Source organism: Acromyrmex echinatior, chromosome 3, assembly GCF_024713525.1.
Source record: "Acromyrmex echinatior isolate Ae372 chromosome 3, ASM2471352v2, whole genome shotgun sequence".
NCBI lineage: Eukaryota > Metazoa > Arthropoda > Insecta > Hymenoptera > Formicidae > Acromyrmex > Acromyrmex echinatior.
Window position 1 is genome coordinate 8,829,651 of NC_141854.1, and position 19,210 is coordinate 8,848,860.

General features: G+C 33.1%; 2 protein-coding genes across 2 annotated transcripts; one reads left to right on the plus strand and one right to left on the minus strand.

Annotated features, from left to right (window-relative positions):
- Window positions 1-563: 563 nt before the first annotated feature.
- Cdc45 (cell division cycle protein 45) lies at window positions 564-5,191 on the plus strand. Its single transcript, XM_011056579.2, has 9 exons — window positions 564-956; window positions 2,586-2,738; window positions 2,809-3,018; window positions 3,092-3,265; window positions 3,344-3,582; window positions 3,690-4,026; window positions 4,094-4,488; window positions 4,551-4,627; window positions 4,706-5,191. Exons 1-9 carry the CDS (start codon window positions 906-908, stop codon window positions 4,768-4,770), a joined length of 1,701 nt encoding a protein of 566 aa, XP_011054881.1. The 5' UTR covers window positions 564-905; the 3' UTR covers window positions 4,771-5,191.
- A 156-nt stretch (window positions 5,192-5,347) lies between these two features.
- LOC105146375 (nucleoredoxin) lies at window positions 5,348-18,926 on the minus strand. Its single transcript, XM_011056578.2, has 7 exons — window positions 18,396-18,926; window positions 8,504-8,773; window positions 7,228-7,328; window positions 6,868-7,063; window positions 6,605-6,695; window positions 6,295-6,434; window positions 5,348-6,002 (listed from the first exon to the last, which is right to left on the minus strand). Exons 1-7 carry the CDS (start codon window positions 18,849-18,851, stop codon window positions 5,772-5,774), a joined length of 1,485 nt encoding a protein of 494 aa, XP_011054880.1. The 5' UTR covers window positions 18,852-18,926; the 3' UTR covers window positions 5,348-5,771.
- Between the last annotated feature and the right edge of the window lie 284 nt (window positions 18,927-19,210).

Below are 19,210 nucleotides of genomic sequence, written 5' to 3' on the forward strand. Positions count from 1 at the left end.
ATGTCTCATGTATTATGCAAAAGTCTATGCTCCCTGTCTTAACACGCATTCTACAATAAGTCATTAGTCATAAATCAGAAGTTAGAAGCTGGAAATTGACCAATCACAGTCGTCAATTTCCAATAAGGCCGCAGCACAGTGCATAAGCGAAACAACTAATCAGAATCCTTTCCTTCCATTCCCTAAAAAAGAAGGATTTCGCGTGATTGGTTGATTCCGTTATGCACTATACTATATTGTGCGTTATGCGAGAGAGTCTGTGTTGCGGTCATTAGGGTATATCCACACAAACTTGCATAGCCGCATAAACGTATGCATAAAGATTATCCAATCACATTTTCACGTGCGTCTATAGGAGAAATGTAAGTTTGTGTGGATATACCCTTAGGTTTCTCTCTGGCCGCACAAACATATGCATAAAGAAAATTATCCAATCATTTTACATGCGTCTTCATGAGAAAAATGCGATTGGATAATTTTATGCAAGTTATGTGAATATATCCTAAATGCTCCTTTACTCGATCCATCGAATTTAGACTCGAGTATCGATATCAGCAACAGCACTGTTTACAATTCATGGTGGAATTAAACATGAATGGTAGTATTAATTCTACCATGTTTACAATTGTTATCGAGAAAACATACAATAGATTTAACTATCACACATCCGATTGTTACGCTTGAGCAACAGCTGTTTTCAGATCGGACCGAATCCTGGGGTAATGACGGTATCGAAAGTAACCTCCTTTCACCGGTGCCGACGGCAATCGCGCGATCGTCGCGCGCAACGGGACGTCGTGTGATCTGACCGTTTGGATTTTTCGCGCTAAATCACCCGTTTTAAGACCCGCGCGCGAGACCATCGCAAAACCTGCGATGTTTCACCTGCCGTAGACGGTCGCAACATGTTCGTGACGAACCTGAAGAAGGATTTCTACGATGTGATACAAAGAAGCGTGAGTCGACGTTTCATTCTACCTCACAGCGGTATATTGCGTGTCCGTTGTGTATAGGTTACTCCTCGCAACCTGCTTGCATCGTCTCTCTTCTCGAGCCTTCTCGGTTGCCATCTCGGCTTTTCTGCAACGTTACAATCACTCATCAGGCTTTTTCATTCTTTATTTCTTTATAAATTATGCAGTTACATAATTTTTTCTTTTCTTTGAATTGTTGAAGACATGGATTGCATAGAGGTCTCTAATCATTTTTTTGTCTTTTTTATTAACAATAAATGTGTTTAATAATAATAAATGTAGTATGTATTGTCTCTTATAGGCTTCACAACAAATAATTTTTTAAATTAAGTTTATACTTTAATTCATAATTGTATACTATTCTCTCTCTTTCCTTTGGATAAATAGAAAATCGTGTCATACATATCTGACTCGTATTTTCTATTTTATATATATATATATATATATATATATATATATATGTATATATATAATAATAAATATAATAAATCTAACGTAAATTATGTATCTGTTTGTTATACATTTTACAATAAATAATTCTTTATTAAATCTATAATTGCATTGATAATTAAAGACTTTCTTTTGAATATACAATTTCATACATATGTGTGTGAAACTTTTTTTCTTTATAATAATAGAAGTATCTTAATAATAAAATTTCTTTTTAATAGACATAAATTATATATATATATATATTTATTGTATACTTTACAATAAATAATTTTTCATAAATTATATTCTCTGTAGTTAGATATAGTTTTATTTTTCCATTAGATAAATAAAAAGCAGAGTTGACAAGTTAATTTTTTTTTTGACTAAGTTAAGTTAAAGAACGGTCTTGAAAATTTAACTTAGTTCGGATACAAGTTATAATAAAATCAATTGAATTAGAAGTTAAGTTAATAAAAAAAAATAACTGAAAAGTTAAAAGTTAAATTTGATCTGAACAAACAATCCAAAAAAATTCGACTGTTTTACATTTTTCTTATTTTTCTTATTTTTTTCACATAGTATGTTCATTAAAAAATAATTTTGTTATAACTAACGATTATACAATATAAAAGACAAAATTATTAAATTATACTCATCCCCTTGCATTGTATCTGAAGGTTAACTTCAAAAATGTCAAATTAAAAATTAATAGTTATAAATAGCTATAAAATTATAATAAGTTACAAAATTAAGAATTAAAAATGTAACTAAGTTAATTAACTTTTTAAATCAACTTTTAATTTTTTAAGCATTAATTTTTTAGCACTACCTAACCTTGCATATGTGATTCTTTTATTTTTTATTAATAATGAATATAATTCAAACAATACATCTGTTTTTATACACTTTATGACAAATAATTTTTTGTTAAATTTATATTTATATATTAAATTTACACTTATATATAAAACTTATATTTTTGTTTAATAATTAGAAAATTACCTTATGTTTGATTTCTTCATTTTTCATTAATAATAAACGATGTAAATAGCATATTGTATGTTTTATAATAAATAATTTTCTGTTAAATTAATATTCACTTTTATGATGTAAAAATATAATATTCAAATATTGTTTAAATAATTCTGTTATAGAAATCTTTAATTTTTTCCTTTGCAGAGGTGTTTACTTTTAGTGAATTTTGATGTTGATGCAATCTGTGCCTGTAGAATATTGCAACAACTTTTCAAAAATGATCATATGATATATACTCTTGTACCTGTTCGAGGTATTCAGGATATGATAAATGCTTTCGATGAAAATTGTGAAGAGGTACTAATGGAAGGATTATCTATAATCATTATCACATTGATAATAATAATTAATTTAAGAAAAATTTCAGATAAAGAATGTTGTTATGATAAACTGTGGTGGTACTCTAGATTTAGTGGAATTACTTCGACCAAACGAATCTGTGGTATTTTTTATTCTCGACAGTCATAGACCTTATGATTTAACTAATATATATTCAGAAAGTCAAATACGTATTCTTGGTAAACCCGACGAAGACAATGAGATTCCAGAATATAACGATATATATCGAGATGATAGTGTATGTAACTAATCGTTTCATTTAGTCTCATTCTCTTTTTCTATTTTCTATAATTCTGTTCAATTATATACAGTCAGATGAAGAGGAGGCAAATGATGAATCAGACGATGAAACTGAAGGTAGGCAAAGTAAAAGGCGAAGGTTGAATGAAGAAGATATATTAAAGCGAAGCGAACGAAGAAAATGGGTTGAAAACCGAGAAACAATTCTTTTTAATTATTCACAATACAGTTACTATGGCAAATCAGTACGTATTATAATTTATGATCTCGATAACAATATATAATAATATTCTATTTCAAAAACTTGTTTTGTTTTATTACAGAGCGCAATAGTAGTATTTGAAATGGCTTGGAATATGTCAAAGGATAATTTAGACATGGCATGGTGGGCCATAATTGGTTCCACAGAACAATCTATCCTCAGCAAGGTGGAGTCACGAATAACCGTTCTTGAGGAAGGTTCTCTGCAGGCACATGTTTCAAGATTAACACACAGGCAAGGAGTTGATATTGACAAACAACAGCAGCAACAGAGTATTGTTAAAGTTACTTACGATAAAGAGTATCCTTTCATATATACATATATATATATATATATAAAATTCATTTTTTACTGAATAATTTAATTTGACGTATGTGTTATATTAATTTCTTAATGATAACAAATAGTCTGCAATTAGCATTATATCGTCACTGGACTGTTGAAGCCAGCTTGAAATATTCAATGTCAACTGCAGTGTCATTACGTTTATGGTCTATTAGAGGGGAACAGCGTTTGAAGGAAGTTTTAGCTGAAATGGGATTACCTCTGGTGCAATCCAGACAATTATTTCGTGCAATGGATCTTACTTTTAGACAAGAATTTAAGCAGATGGTTGAAAAATTAGCTGGCAAATATAATGTTAATAGCATCATTGGCACTAGTTTTACTCTCCAATATGGTTATCGTTTTAAATATTGTGCATCAGATATGGTATATGCTATGTTGGCTTTGCTGGATTCGACGGTAAGTCAGCAATCATTAAATACGTTATAATATTTTTTTAAGTATGTACATCACCATACTTTTACAGACAAAGGACAGACAACCACAACGTTGTTTCTTAGACACGCTGGACTGTTTATCACGTACAAAAAAGGATATTTTAGAAAGTGGCATTGAAAAAGCAAAGCTCATGCTTCATAACATCTTTAAAACTGCACAGAATATATTAGAAGCTAAACAAGTAAAAAATTTTGGTTCCTTTTTATATATCAATGTGCCGGATGGGAATGTAGATAATTATTTATTTGCACATCCTCATCCTTTGATTATGCTGGCCCAATTTGCTCTCAAAGCATATGTAAATTCTTCAAGAAATAGACGCGCTTCTGAGTGGCCTCTTGTGGCCTCTGCGATATTTGACGCAGAGGAAGGATCCTGCCTTCTTGTTGGTATACCGCCAGTTTGTGAAGATCAACCCAGAAGGTAATATTTATGAGTGTAAACAAAAAATTTATATTATTTAATCATGATTTTTTTTGTTACAGTTTATTTGGGAAAGCATTCGAGCAAACTGCAAAGAATAAAAATTGTTACATTGAGGCAGACTACTTTGATAGTACAAGTAAGTATGAAATGGGATTTTATAAGCTACATAAGTCAGAATGAAATTTATTATAGTGAATATTTTTCCTTTTTATAGTAATAAGACTGAAAATCGAGGAAAGACCTAAGTTTCTCGACGCTTTAGCAGCACTTCTTGCGTAATAATTATCATAGATGTATAATTATCAGAGACGAACAATATGACAACCACACTTTAATCAAATTTTAACTAACACGACTATTAAAACAACTCGATGCACTTTATTGCTCATGACATATGGTGCCTTTTTTTTAATAACGCAAATTTATTATACATTTTTTAACCAGCGACGGTAGTAGCTTTATAATTGTAAAATATTTAATATATAAATTAGGACTGATATGTGATTTAATAACATCATGTAAGTATAATGTATGTTGTATAAAAAATGCTAGGATACAACAAGTGATAAGTAAGAAAAAGATTTCAATAATATTTGCATTAGTAACTTAAGAAACATAATACTTTTATAAAAAGAAAGAACTTGACAGAGAAACTGGAAAAAACGCAGATATAAATAAAGTCGTTTGCTACATCGGACAATTGATATGATGCTCATCATTACCTACATGTTAAATTTATACAAGATAAATATGTAGTTATACAAATATTGTGTCAAATATTTAAATACCGACAATGATATTGCTTATATATAAGCTAACAATGAATAGGCTATCTCATAAATACAAGAACTTCCAGTGCGCTTATCCGGTATTTATTTAGTAATTTATAATATATAATATTAATGTATCCGTGTGCATCTACGTACACTTAAAAATACAATTTGATCGATTTAGTTTTGACTGATATAATACATATTCTTTTGTTTCATCCGCGAAGAATCATATAAGAACAAGGCTGCGTTAGGAAATTTTACCTGGGTGCACCTATATTCTTTATCTTTGTTTAATATTCGTTAACAAAGATAAAATGATATATACAGGTGCACTTTGAACGCAGCCCAAGTACATACCTATATACACGAATCTCTTTATATGTAAAGAACGATGATATCACAGAGACAGGAATAAAAAAAAGGAAGGGATATTTTTTGTTTGAACAATTCTTATAAAATTTGTCAAGTACAAATTTTGTGTGTATCTAATTAACGTTTTATATGACTTTAGACCGGCATACGTTCGTTTGTTTTTGATGTTTTATGCACTGCCGCTATTTTATTTATCGGCAGTTTATTATTGAGAAATCCATCGATGAATTGTTGTACAGAGTCCATGGTAATCTCGGCACCGTATTCCATTACGACATACAACCCTCGCGGAATATCGATAGCGGTTAAAAGAGGTACTGCATCATCCAAACCAATAAATTCACGAAGAATATCCGATGTTTCACACTGTGTTAAAAAATCATTAAATTATAATCATATTACTTTACTATTAAATGTGATTAATTAAAAAATATTTCATATTTAAGAAATATTTGCAGTTTTAGTATATTTACATTTTGTAATTATAAAACTTTTATTCTCACAAATATTCGAAAAAATCATACACACACACACATATAAAAATCATATAAAAATTGTATTAATTAATTATATTACAGTATCTATTTAATATATATGTCTCGTCCTATGTCTAGGTATGTATATGTATATATATATATATATATATATGTATACTTACGTCTAAAGCTATGTAAAACTGCAAAGAATTGTCATCAGGATCATCATAATTTAGATCATAATCAGGTTGATCTCTTCTATACGCTTGTGCAGCTGGTAGTAATACGCTTTCTCCAAATTGAATCTCACAATCTTCTCCCTCTGTAAAACAGAAGAGCATTAAACAACTTAGTATATTTTATTCTGATTCTCACTCTCTAATTCTTATTTAAAAAATTATATACATTTTTTATATATATTTACACACACGCGCGCGCGCGCACACACACACACACATACATATATATTTATATATTTTATTTATATCTTACCAACAAATAAGATAATAGCTGGAGCATCGTGTAACGACGTAGCATACTTTTCTGTTAAAATATTCACTAATCTACTGCTCCAAGGAAAATTCTGAAAATGTAAATAGTTTTTATAACATTAACAAAATTATTCTGCAATAATAAAAATCTCAAAGTATTTCATAGACATTTATAGATATACTTTTATAATTTATTTTATTTTATTCTCATTTTTTTACTATCTTTTATAATTAATTTTTTAATTTTTTTTTTTTTCAAATTACCAGTCCCTCTGGATCCTCAATTAACTCGGCGCGCCCATCCAGAGTAATTATATTGTCGCGAGGATCTAGAATGACCAGAGTAGGTATTGCCTGAACGTCGAAAGCTCTTGCCAATTTTCGACGTCTTTCTTCTTGATTAAAAGGTATCCTCAACCAAGGCATTGTTTCCGTGTATGCATTGTAGGAATCCTCACTCCTAAAATAAAAACACATTGAAATCTTTTACAAACAAAAATATGCGAAAGTAAAAAGAACAAATATAACAATACATAGAAAAAAATATCCATTAAATGAGGAACAAAGTGTATTATACAGTCAGAGTGTATTATAAAATAGTATCAGCGTATTATAAAAGCCTACCTGTCCGAACTCACAAAAATTACTTCAAAATCATGGCCTCTCTCCTGAATTCGTTGGTACGTATCCACGAGTTGTGGGGTAAATGCTTTACAAGGCGGACACTAAATTTAAAAAACGCAATGTATTAATAACATGATTCAAACGCATAACATAAGCATTTGTAATTAGGAATACATATAATCAAGTATATTCAAATAACTCAGATTGAATAAAAAGTATCTTAGAAAACATTTTACATTCTTCTATAATCAGAAGAATATAGGATTATTTGAATAGTCAAGCTAATTAAAAAATTAGCATTTCGTTTTGTAAGAATTAACCATAATTATAAACAGTTAGCTTCGGATTATATTTCTCTTGAAACGGATGTATATATATATATATATATATATATATATACACACACACACACACACACATACACATACACACATCGGGTATCTGAGACCACCTGTACACCTTTTATCTCGGAAACAGAGCATTTAAGAAAAGAACTTTTCATAAAAGTTGTATGGTTTCGAGAGTACATAAAATGTCATTGGTTTGACCTTGAATCGTTTGAAAATCATATATAAAGGTCATATTAATTTTTCCAAATGGTACATCTTATTTTTTTACTGTGTATTCTTGTAGTTTAGTTCGAGAACTCTCTTTTTCTAAAATATTATAATCAAATATTTTCTCATTAAGAACTTTATGAAGAACGAAAAATCACATATATAAGCGTAGGTGGGATCGAATCTACAGATCACGAGTCAACCAGCACGAGCGGTAAGCTATTCGACGATCCTGTGTGTGTGTGTGTGTGTGTGTGTGTGTGTATATACAGGGTGTTTCTAAAATAACGCTCACTAATCGTATTATTCTTAATAAAAAACTGAATCGAAAATTCCTCTACCATTTTGCAATTTTCGCAATATTTTTTTTAGTTACTCACTGAGCATAATATCTAAAATCGACATATAAGACAATTTTCAAGATATCTTTAAGAGTTCTTTAAGAAACATCTTCAAAATGTTTCACAAAGAACACTGAAAAATATCTTAAAATTATCTTATATATCGATTTTATCCATTTATTCGGCAACCTTTAGAAATTAATATCTCTATTACGAAAATTACAAAATGATACAGGATTTTTCGATTCAGTTTTTTATTAGGAATAGCACTATATGAGTTATTAGTTTTTCACAAATACCCTATAATATGTATTTAACTAAAATTGTCGCAGGAAGCGATGAAACATTTCTAACATTCACTTGAGTATTATAGCTCACCCAATGTGCACTGAAATAAATCCCCTTGAAACAGTGGCGAAGCTCCTCGTGCAACATAGGCTCATTACTGTCCCGTGCGCCGCACGACAGAAGAGGTCCATCCTCAAGAGCAGCTTTCGGATGTGGAGGTCTCCAAGGGAATTCCGCACCGGTAGGATCGGCGATAGTTCGCTCAACTCCTCCCCTTGTCACAATGGACCCATTGGACGCTTCCAGTAAAATCAACGTCGGTACGCCCGCTTTTATCCGATATCTTCGAGTCAATCTGGTCTGAAAAAGATTAATATGTTACGAATAACAGTCGGATGGCAACGATAAAACATTAATTACAAAACTGAAACCTTCTCGGAAGGTCTGATTACATAATAGTCCTTATCATATCAATTAAAACCGTAAGACAAACCGGAATTGCGATAAAATATTCGGAAATTTCTCTTTCAAACGATATATGTTTTTACATTCAGTAGGACTTGTCAGATGTTTAATTATAATGTTTCCTTTACATTTCGCGCCTTTTCATTTCGCACGATTGAAATATATACATATCGCACGTAATATCTGATATTATTTAATACAATCAATGTGTGTGTGTGCATGAGTGTATATCCAAGTATAATTACCATGCTGCAGGAAGGAAGGAAATAATGGTCTCATTCAATAATACCAATAAACAAGATGCGCTAAAAGTATATTTCTCCAGAGACATTCTGCAGCAATAATCGCGAACAGCTGCAGTCGGAATTGCATTAACGATGCAAGCGATATTACCGTACGGATGATATTACTCGAGGAGTAATAAGAGTAATGGAATAAGAGTAAATGGAATAAAGTTGCACATGGAAGGCAATTACTGATGAAAATGTATCGGTTTATCGTATCGTATGTAATAGTATCATTTCTCTCAGTAATTTGCTAAATAACAGATTTTCCATTATCTTTCTTTCATTGTTATATTTACAATGATAATATTTTACGATAATATAATATAATATAATATATCATTCGTAATCCAGTGGTGTACATAACATATTTTTTCGAAAATTATTTTACAGTGAAAATCACGATTTCGAATTTTTTATGCTGCGCAACATTAATTCGTTATCTGTGCTAATCATCAATTAATTTTTTAAAGGAAGAAAGTAAGAAAGTTTTCAGCTTTTAACAGTTTTCCTTCAACAATTTTTGCATTACCGTCCATTTCTATCAATATGGATTAACTTTAATCTCGGTTTAATTTATTTTTTTATAATAAATTTAAAAGAATATAAAAAATACATTAAAGTTAATCTATGATAATAAAAATAAACATGTGACAATGATGATTTCGATCAAATGCTGATTAACTTATCTGTATTTGATCGAAATCACCATTGTCACATGTTTATTTTTATTATACTTATCTATTTTATAAATGTGGATAAATAATCCATTTTTTACGTTTAATAAAATGGGATAAAAAGATTATAACTAGAAATAACGGATTATATTAATAAATTTGCTTTACGCAATTCTATCGGTTGAATTAATCTTTAATTAAATTAATCGAAACTTGCTTAATGCATGAATTCGTCTGCATTGGAATATTCAGAGCGCATGTTTCCAATTCAAATGTTCGCGTATTATGATTAATTAACTGTTCATTTTTCTTACTTCGTTTTGTTAAACGACAAAAATTAATGACTCTATCCATGTTAAGATGATAAATATTATGTGATGTGTTAATTAAATTAATCGGAATCAGATCAAAGCGAGGATCAAAGTTACCCGAAAGTATTTATCTTATGGGTAATAAGTCGATTAATGTCTTTTCAAAGTTACTTGCTTTTATTCCCGTATTATTTTCGATATTAACGCCTTCAGTTATAAAAAAAATCTTATTGATTTACATCACATCCCCGCAATAAAGGTGACGTAAGTCGGAATTTTTCGAATTCGTATTATATTCGTATTATGTATGTGAATTGTGTTCTATATATATATATATATATTTATATAGGCTTTCAATCAGAGGAAAGTGATACAAGTTGAATTAAAAAATGCTTCTCTCAAAGAAAAATAACAAATAAAAATACTTGAAACAAGCAATTCGTAATTAGATCTAAGTTACATAACTTAAATGCTTAATATTGCCATAAAAAATATTTAGTTTTAAAATACGCAATTTTCTTTCCTCTCTTTTGGACAATTTTATATTTTTTTACTTATGTCACTTTTCTTGCGGGAATTTCATTTTTTTCCGGTTTATCGCAAGAAATGGAATATATTATAATTTTATCTTTTTACATCAATTTAATAGAATACAAAAACGCATATTTTTCAAAATGAAACATAATATCTGAGGCTACATCTCCAGTTTCTTCATCGATAAAACTCGCTGACGCAGCTTCTCATCATAATCCCGTCGATCGTCGTATCATAATTCAAGCGAAAGGAGAATCCGCGCGCGCGCTCCGTACGGAGTCTAAACCTTCCAATCTACCCCTGAAACTGCATTAAGTTGGTCGACCCTCTTCTGAAACATTCGGAGCCCTTCGTCTCCGATATCTCGAGGGAGGATCGGTCGGGATTTCTCGTATCGCGCGCGGGATGCTCCGTTACGGGTTACGGCCGCACATAAAGGGTGGAAGGAGGGGAGCATGGAGAGGGTGAGATAGAAGAGGCATAAGGCGAGAGAGAAGGGTCTTGTAGCGAACACGATGGATCGCGCTTACGTTATCGCAAGTATAATACTTTTACCAGGAAAGAGAGAGAGAGAGAGAGAGAGAGAAAGAGAGAGGGGGGAGAAGGGGGGGTAGAGAGAGAGGATGCAGAAGGGAAGCAGGGAGCTGCGCAGAGGCACGTCCCTTCATATATTTCCCGCTCCAGCGTCACGTGGTGCCCTACGACGTGGTGGTGCTTTCGCGCTCGCCCTCTCTCGACTGGTCGATAACGCGTGCGTCCTCCCTTGCTACCGCTCAGCAAACGACGCTATCGTTATTTTCCCCGTTCAACTCTGTACACCGAGCATCCACGAGCACCGTTATAAACGCCCGTCCGTTATTAGACGAACCCTCACCAGTACTCACCATACTCGACGACGAAACGGTATCGCTCGAGATCCAAATTGAAATTACTCAGAACGTAATAGAACGTTCGAAACTTTTTATGAAAAAGTCCGATATTAGCTCCTTCATTAGGTAATTTATCTGAAGTGGAACCTTCCCCTTCTTATTCCTTATCGACATCCTTAAAATTCTCTGACGGAGTAATTGCCTTCCACGAAGACATTTCTTAATATCTAAATATGTGTATTCTGAAATATATATACGGGATAAGGATCTCATACATGAATTCGCTTACATATCGGAGCATTTTCGGTCGCGTATCGTGTCTTAAATGAGTATTAAATATTTAGAATAAACAATAATTTTGTTTAATAATTTTTTTTTAAATAATCATATAATGAAAAATAGAAAATAATATACATATTATTTTGTTATAAATTAATTATTATCAAGAGACACGGTTTCGGGTGTCAAGTGCTCGATTATTACATTTTTTTATATATACACATGTATGATTATGATAATAAATTATTATCGAATAAATCAAATTCTACAAATTTTTAGATATGAAGCATGCGCTAGAAATATGCTCTGATGTGATTAAATTCACATGTGTCAAAGCATTTACGACTCCATAAATTACGATTTCCGTGCATACACACTGCATGCACCTAATATAACGGACAAGCATTTGTGACGTCCAATGTACATTCCCTATATACCATCGCGACATTGCACTCTATATGCTTCGTCTTTCTCTCTCTCTCTCTCTCTCTCTCTCTCTCTCTATTTCTGTCTTCCTCTTCCGTGTCTATCTCATGTTTTCTCTCGTCGTAGAGCTTTTCCCTCTTGTTCATTACTGACAAAATCACCCTGGTTCGCCAGTGGAAGCGAGCAACCGAGCTAAAAAAGAACCGAGGGAGGACGAGAAAAAAAGAGGCGAGACAGAGATCACTTTTGACTGGTTCGCACGCGTTCAATCGTCTCTCCCTCTCACCCCCCCCCCCTTTATGTATACAGAGACCGCAGTCTAGTTCGACGCCTCTGCCGTGCGCGCTCAACTGCAGCCGTCGCGACGACAGCCGCATGCTCTCTCCCTTTGAATTCCCTCTCGGTTATATCCAAGGGCGCTGTTCATAAGCAACGTCCACAGATAAGCGAATGTCGCGTGTAGGTAGCTCGTTACGGTCAGCGTGGGATTTGCCGCTTTTTGCAGGCTGGTGCGACAACACCATAGACAACACGAACGAGATTCTCCCTTCCCACTGTGCGCAGAGCGATAATAAATCTGAGATGTTTAACAAATAAAAAAAGAAAAAAAGAGAAAAGGGAATTTATATCCCTGTGGTGGTTGTTATCGATAAACGAGTCGCTTGGAACGAACAGCGACCAAGTGTAGACGACATGTAGGAAGCGTGATTTCCCGTGACGCTTCTAACCGACGACGTGTTAAGTACATGTTGAAATGATCTGCCGAGAGATCTTCAACTACCCCGTCACATTTTGAGTAGATTTGTTTCCTTCCAGTTTCCTAGGTTGAGTATTTTGTTGATAAATTCGATCGCGCTAATCGGAGTAATTTATACAAATTGTCTTCGACATCAGTGTCTTCGACTGCCTTCGACGAATAAAAAAAAATTGCCTTAAATTCATCCGTTGCTTCGCTTCTATTAATAAATGAAGAGTATTCGATTATAAGGAAGATAACTGCCGCCGTAAAAAGCACGACAACCGCGCTGCTCGAAGTTCCTCGTTGAGATTCATTTTTCCCCTGCAAATATAGGGACGGCTTTTCGTGCGAGCAACCTGTGCATTCACCATTTTTCCTTTGATCACAGACTAACAGGCCATGCACAATTCATAGACATGCACCGTAGTAAAAAAAATACAAAACAAATTGCAAAAGAAAACCGCGACATGGAGTAGCAGTAAGATTTTGCTTGTCTACGTACATTTAACACTGCAGAATCAATCTTGACACTTGTTTTTTTTAATAATTACTGATTATTCGAAACAGTAATTAATTGCCAAGACTAATAAAATAATTGACAAATAGAAGCTTGTGAATATAATAATGTGTCATATGTATTCGTAAATTTATTAATATAATATTATATAATATTATATAATAACCTTATATAAATATAATATTAATAAACTTTAGATTAAGTGTTAATTTTCAAAATATTGACAACATTTTTAAGAGACAACATTATTATGTTTATTACGAAATGTTAATTTAAACAATTTACATTTATTACACATAACAAAAATATGTTAATTATTTTTTATCGCGCTGATACGTAATGCATAAACAATCTATTTAAGTAACACTTATCGCTCTCAATGTCTTTTTTTATATTTGGAAATCTGAATTCTTATCAAAATCAATTGAATTTGCAATTGTTCTCTTGACATTATCGGTCATATTGTCTTGTAGATTCAAAAATTATATCGAGGAAAGGATCATTTTGATATGCAGTTGTATTAACGTTAACATTAATTCTTTCTTGTTTGTTTAAGCTATTTACTAATCAGATATTCATTAAGAAGATATACAATCAATATACAAGAAGTATTTAATTATATCGTGATAATCGATTAACAATTACACGGTACTAAATGAAAGATTAATCTCGTACGTAAGTAATGGAAGATTAATCCATCATGCGCCAAAATGGAATGATAGATCTAGGGAAATGAACCGGAAAGGAGGAAGCAGTAGAGGGAGGAAAGAGGAGAGAACAAGAGAAAGAGAGAGAGAAAGAGAGAACTATCAGCTAATCTACATGATAACTTAATTAGCAAATTTCGAATAATTAGTAGAAATAGTCTAATCTATATCTCTCCGACCATTTTTAAATTAGCATTTTTAAATTAGCATTTTGGCGAGTTGCTTTGTTGATTCTATCGTGAATAAACAATTACGTTATGTTATTGACATACATCCATTAAATCGGATACAATCCAGATCTAATACACTCAGATATTTCCAACAGAGTTTACAAGATGTTTATAAAAAGATTGCTTACACAGAATTTCAGATGATTTCAAATCAAAGCTGATTTCTCTAATTAAAATTCAAAACGCAATATATGAAAGGAAAGCGAGCGGAGAGATGATTTAAAATTCCATGACTCTCGTTCGGATCTTCGGACGAGAAAACAGTGCTGTAGTTCACACTTCATATTTTATGAACAATCTCATTGCACGAATGAAGGAAAACATACACCATGCACAAACTCATCTCCGTCTTTCCATTTCTTCATCTTCAGAGTTCCGATTCTTTTCATTATCGCATGGAACGAAAGGGAACACTATTTGAGAAAGATATGGGTCGACCATCTATCTGGAATAGAAGGCTCCCCAGTCGTCAGTTCTATCCCTTTTTTTTTCCACACGGAATGACTTTCTCGTTAGTTTTTGCTTGCGGATAAAGACGCGCGTTTCCTTACGAGACGATTTAAAAATGTCGAGCTATGAACAACCTTGCTGATTGAAACATCGAAGCGATGATGGATCACCTAGAAGCCATAGATTGTACTGTAGTCTAGTCTATCCTCTCGTGAAAATATATGATAGAGAAGATAGAAAAATACTGAAAATAGGCGCGAAAAAGGTGAATGACCGCCAGAAATGATAAGCAACGTGATAAACCACACTATTAAATTTTGTCCGATGATGTTTCATCAAACTGCAACGCTTCAATGTAAGACAAAAATACTGCAAAAGATATAAATTTTTTATTTTATGTAATTTAAGAACAAAATGTCATAGAAAAAAATTCAAATGCAAATTTAAAGCACTATCTTTGTATCTTAAAATGCGTGGTCAAAAATTTCTCTATGATTTTTTGATTGAGATATTTAACTTTTCGTAAAATGCAACAAAAATATTATTATAGTGTCAAAATATTTATAAGTATTACTTTAGATACACCTAAAAATAATTTTGTTGGATCATTAAAAACTAAAATAATTACGCAGGAAACTCAAGCAATGCTGGAAAAAGTTTTGATATTCGAGCAACCAACTTGAGCGTTCTATTTAATTATTTTGATAAACCAACAAAATTTATTTTCAGATCGATATCTAGCTAAATTTTTAGATACTTCAGCAAAACCGTTTTTTCCGTGTTATTTTTAATAAATGTGACAGTTCCAATTGTCATCGTATTTTAATTAAATATAGAACGTTATAATACTTTTTAAAAAATAGATCATTCTCTCTGAGTAGTGATCTCTAATTCTCTTAAATCGTAATCTTCAATTGAATTGAAAATTACGGGATAACTATTATCCCCGTTCCAGTTTCTCTGTTGAACGAAACTATCACAAAGCATTCTTAATTACGGTGAGACGCTCTCAAAAGCGATTTAAGCATGAAATTAATGAGCGGAAACCAATCGCGATGATACTTCACGTTGATTACGATTCGTTACGGTCGCCTCGCAATTGAGATTGATTAAATGTATGTATTGCATCCTGTGTAAGTATATCCCTATTATAAATATCAACGAGCTTAAAATACCTCGGTTGAATAAAATACAAAGTGGTCCAATGTTTCTCTAGCAACGTTTGAACATTTTAAATATTATTCGCGTTTAATTGGAAAAGATATTAGGTGTTGGAATTAATTCGTAGCGTTTTACAAGTGATGGGAAGTACTTTCATTAATGTATTTTTTAATGCTCATGTGAAATAAATAACATTCTTTCATTAAAAAACGCTACGAATTAATTCCAACACCTAATATAATTCGTGTACATTGCTATTAAAGCTTAAACGGAAAGTTTCGATATAATATAATTAAATAACAAATAAAGTCTATATAAAAGCTAGCTATGAAATAAATCTCATCTTAAGATATATCAAAGCATAAAAATTCGAGTGCTTGATTCGTTGCGATCGATTTCAATCTATGTTCGAGAAAATCTTCATTCAGAAGAAACTGATCATTTTATATATAATTTCATAAAAATCTCGCTCCATTATTTTAAAGTTAACGCTTTCTACGCTATTGTCAAATATTCCCTACTCTCTAATTTTTCGAGTATCCCTCGGGCGAAGAGAAATTCGAAGTACGATGCATTAGCGGATAGCACGCAACAACAAGACATTTCGCTACACCTGAAACACTCTTTCTCCCCAAGCCACTCACACGCGAACCTTTTCTTACAAGTTGCACTTTCGCATTTTTCTTTATCGTAGTATTTTGCTTGTACCTCCGCATCGTATCAACGATAATGCATATCAGATAATAGTAAAAAGATAGTGTTGGTGAATAAGATTTCGAAGGAAACGAAACATACATGAAACTGACTTTCCTCCCTCCGCCTGGCGTATCCGCGCAAATAACATTCGGACCTTAAATAGCGCGGCTGTGCCGCTCGAAAGGGTTAAAATGCTTGTGGCCGAAATGAAAAACGGAGGTCGTTGTGCGTTGTCGCCCCCAGCCAGAATGAAATCCCAAGCGTGCGAGAATACAATTCCCAAAATCGCTGCCTAAGGCGATGTTTACAATATAGACGCGTTCTGGCAAAATTCTTTCTCTCTCTCTCTCTCTCTCTCTCTCTCTCTCTCTCTCTCTCTCTCTCTCTCTCTCTCTCTCTCTCTTCACTGTTTGTTTGTTGGACGGCTAGAGCAATTAAAAACCTTTTAAATGTGCACTTTTGTTATCTTTGATCATCGTACACATCAGTTGCATATCACAAACCAAGGAAGTTTTAAAAATAGGTTTCTATTTACCTTTGAAGATTGAAATGTGAATTAAATGTTGAAGATGCAAATAAACAAGGAAATTTTGTACTTTAATTAATGATTTTAGCGATACTCTGATCCAAAATTTATTTTCCAAGATGTTTGCAAGGTAAGAATGATTGTACTAAGGTATCTAAAAGTTTAGCTAGATATAGATTTGAGGATAATTTTGTTAGACCATCAAAATAATTACATAGGACGCTTAAATTGCTTGCTAAAATTTTATAGTTCCTTGCAGCATCATTCATTATATTTAACGTTTTACATTATTATTTTGATGATCTAAAATTATTTTGAGATTCGTTTCTAATTAAATTTTTAGATTTTAAGCAAAATTGCTCTTTCTATGTGATATTGACAAATAAAAATTTACGATAAATAATGAGCAATTACCATAAAATTTTCATTGTATAAAAGAGATATTCTCTTCAAATACTCCACCTTTTCTGAGATCGAATAATTCGAATCATTTATTTTTCAAATTTATATTTTTCGGGTTTTTCAAACCTAATTAATATATAATTATTCCGAATCTGATTAGAGTAAAAATATTAATGAAAAGCGAAGAAATGAAAACTTATTATTACTTATTCTTGTTTGCAACAAGTACTATTCTTTATACAATTTTTAGATATTAATACCTGAACAATCGAGAACGTCGCAGATTGCGAATCAATGAAAGTTCGATCTCTATAAATCTATTCTAATTTATATTTTCATTTTAACTACATGAATTCCTCGAGAATTATTTCTACTTCGAATACTTCGGCAATACACGATTTACATAAATTTACCCGAGACTGACCAAGGTCGGCAACATCACTGGCTTTTCTTATTTCGAGTAAAAGGCGGCATGTATAAAAAAACTTCAAAGCTTTCTTCAAACCGAATACCATTGTCACATGTCTATACATATCAAACATGGTTAAATATGGTCAGTAAAAGAATTTCAATAATACAAAACATTATCAAATATCAGTTAAAAACTCACGTAAATTTAAGAGGAAAGGAACAAAAAGAAGAATAGAAATGAAGAAAGCGTGAAAAAATCAAAAGATTTTGTCAGTCATATCGAAAAAAAGATCCTTACTTTTCTTTCGTAGTCACGATTCGGCACGGCAAGCCAAGGTAGATCGGCTACGTGGGTGCGAAAGCTCTCGTCAAAGTCGAGCACCTCGGTTACGTTACTCCAGAGGACCACGTGCACCACCTCGAATTTCTTTTTCTTCTCGCCGCTACCACCGCCTCCGCCGTTGACACTCGCGTAAAGCTCAACCAGTTGACGAGTGAAGTCGTCGCAGGTCGCACCAGGATTCACGAAGCTGAAGTACATACCGACGATCTCGCAGGCCGGACGGCCGTCCTCGTGGACGAGAGTGGCGGCTGCCGAGTCGATTGACTTCCTCGTGTCATTAACGTAATTACAACGCGCGAGTTGCTTGCCAAACAGCCGGTGTTGCCAGCATAGTGGCTGACCGGCCGTTGACGAAGCCTTCCTGTCAGTACTCGCAGCTGATACCTGTTCGTTGACGCACCGTTCAGCCATCGCTCTGCGATACGACTGGCCTGGGCTAAAGAGTCTGAAGACTGAACCGCCTTGTTCGCCGGCGACGCGCGCCGACGAGGAGCCCCTCGACGGAGGAGGGGTTGGACGCCGCCAGACACTGCACCGCCGCAACGCAACACCACGTGTTACCAGCCAACTACAGCGACGGAAAGGCAGACGCAGACAGACAAACTGAATTACTGAAACTGAATTTGTATTTCGTATCATGCCGACTTGCATGCGACGATATTGTATGGAACTATATAAGCGCGCATCCGAAACGCGCATCTAAAACCGGCCTCCCAGCACGTTTGGCAGTATTGAGTGATAAATGTCTTTTTGTACTTTCATTTCGGAGC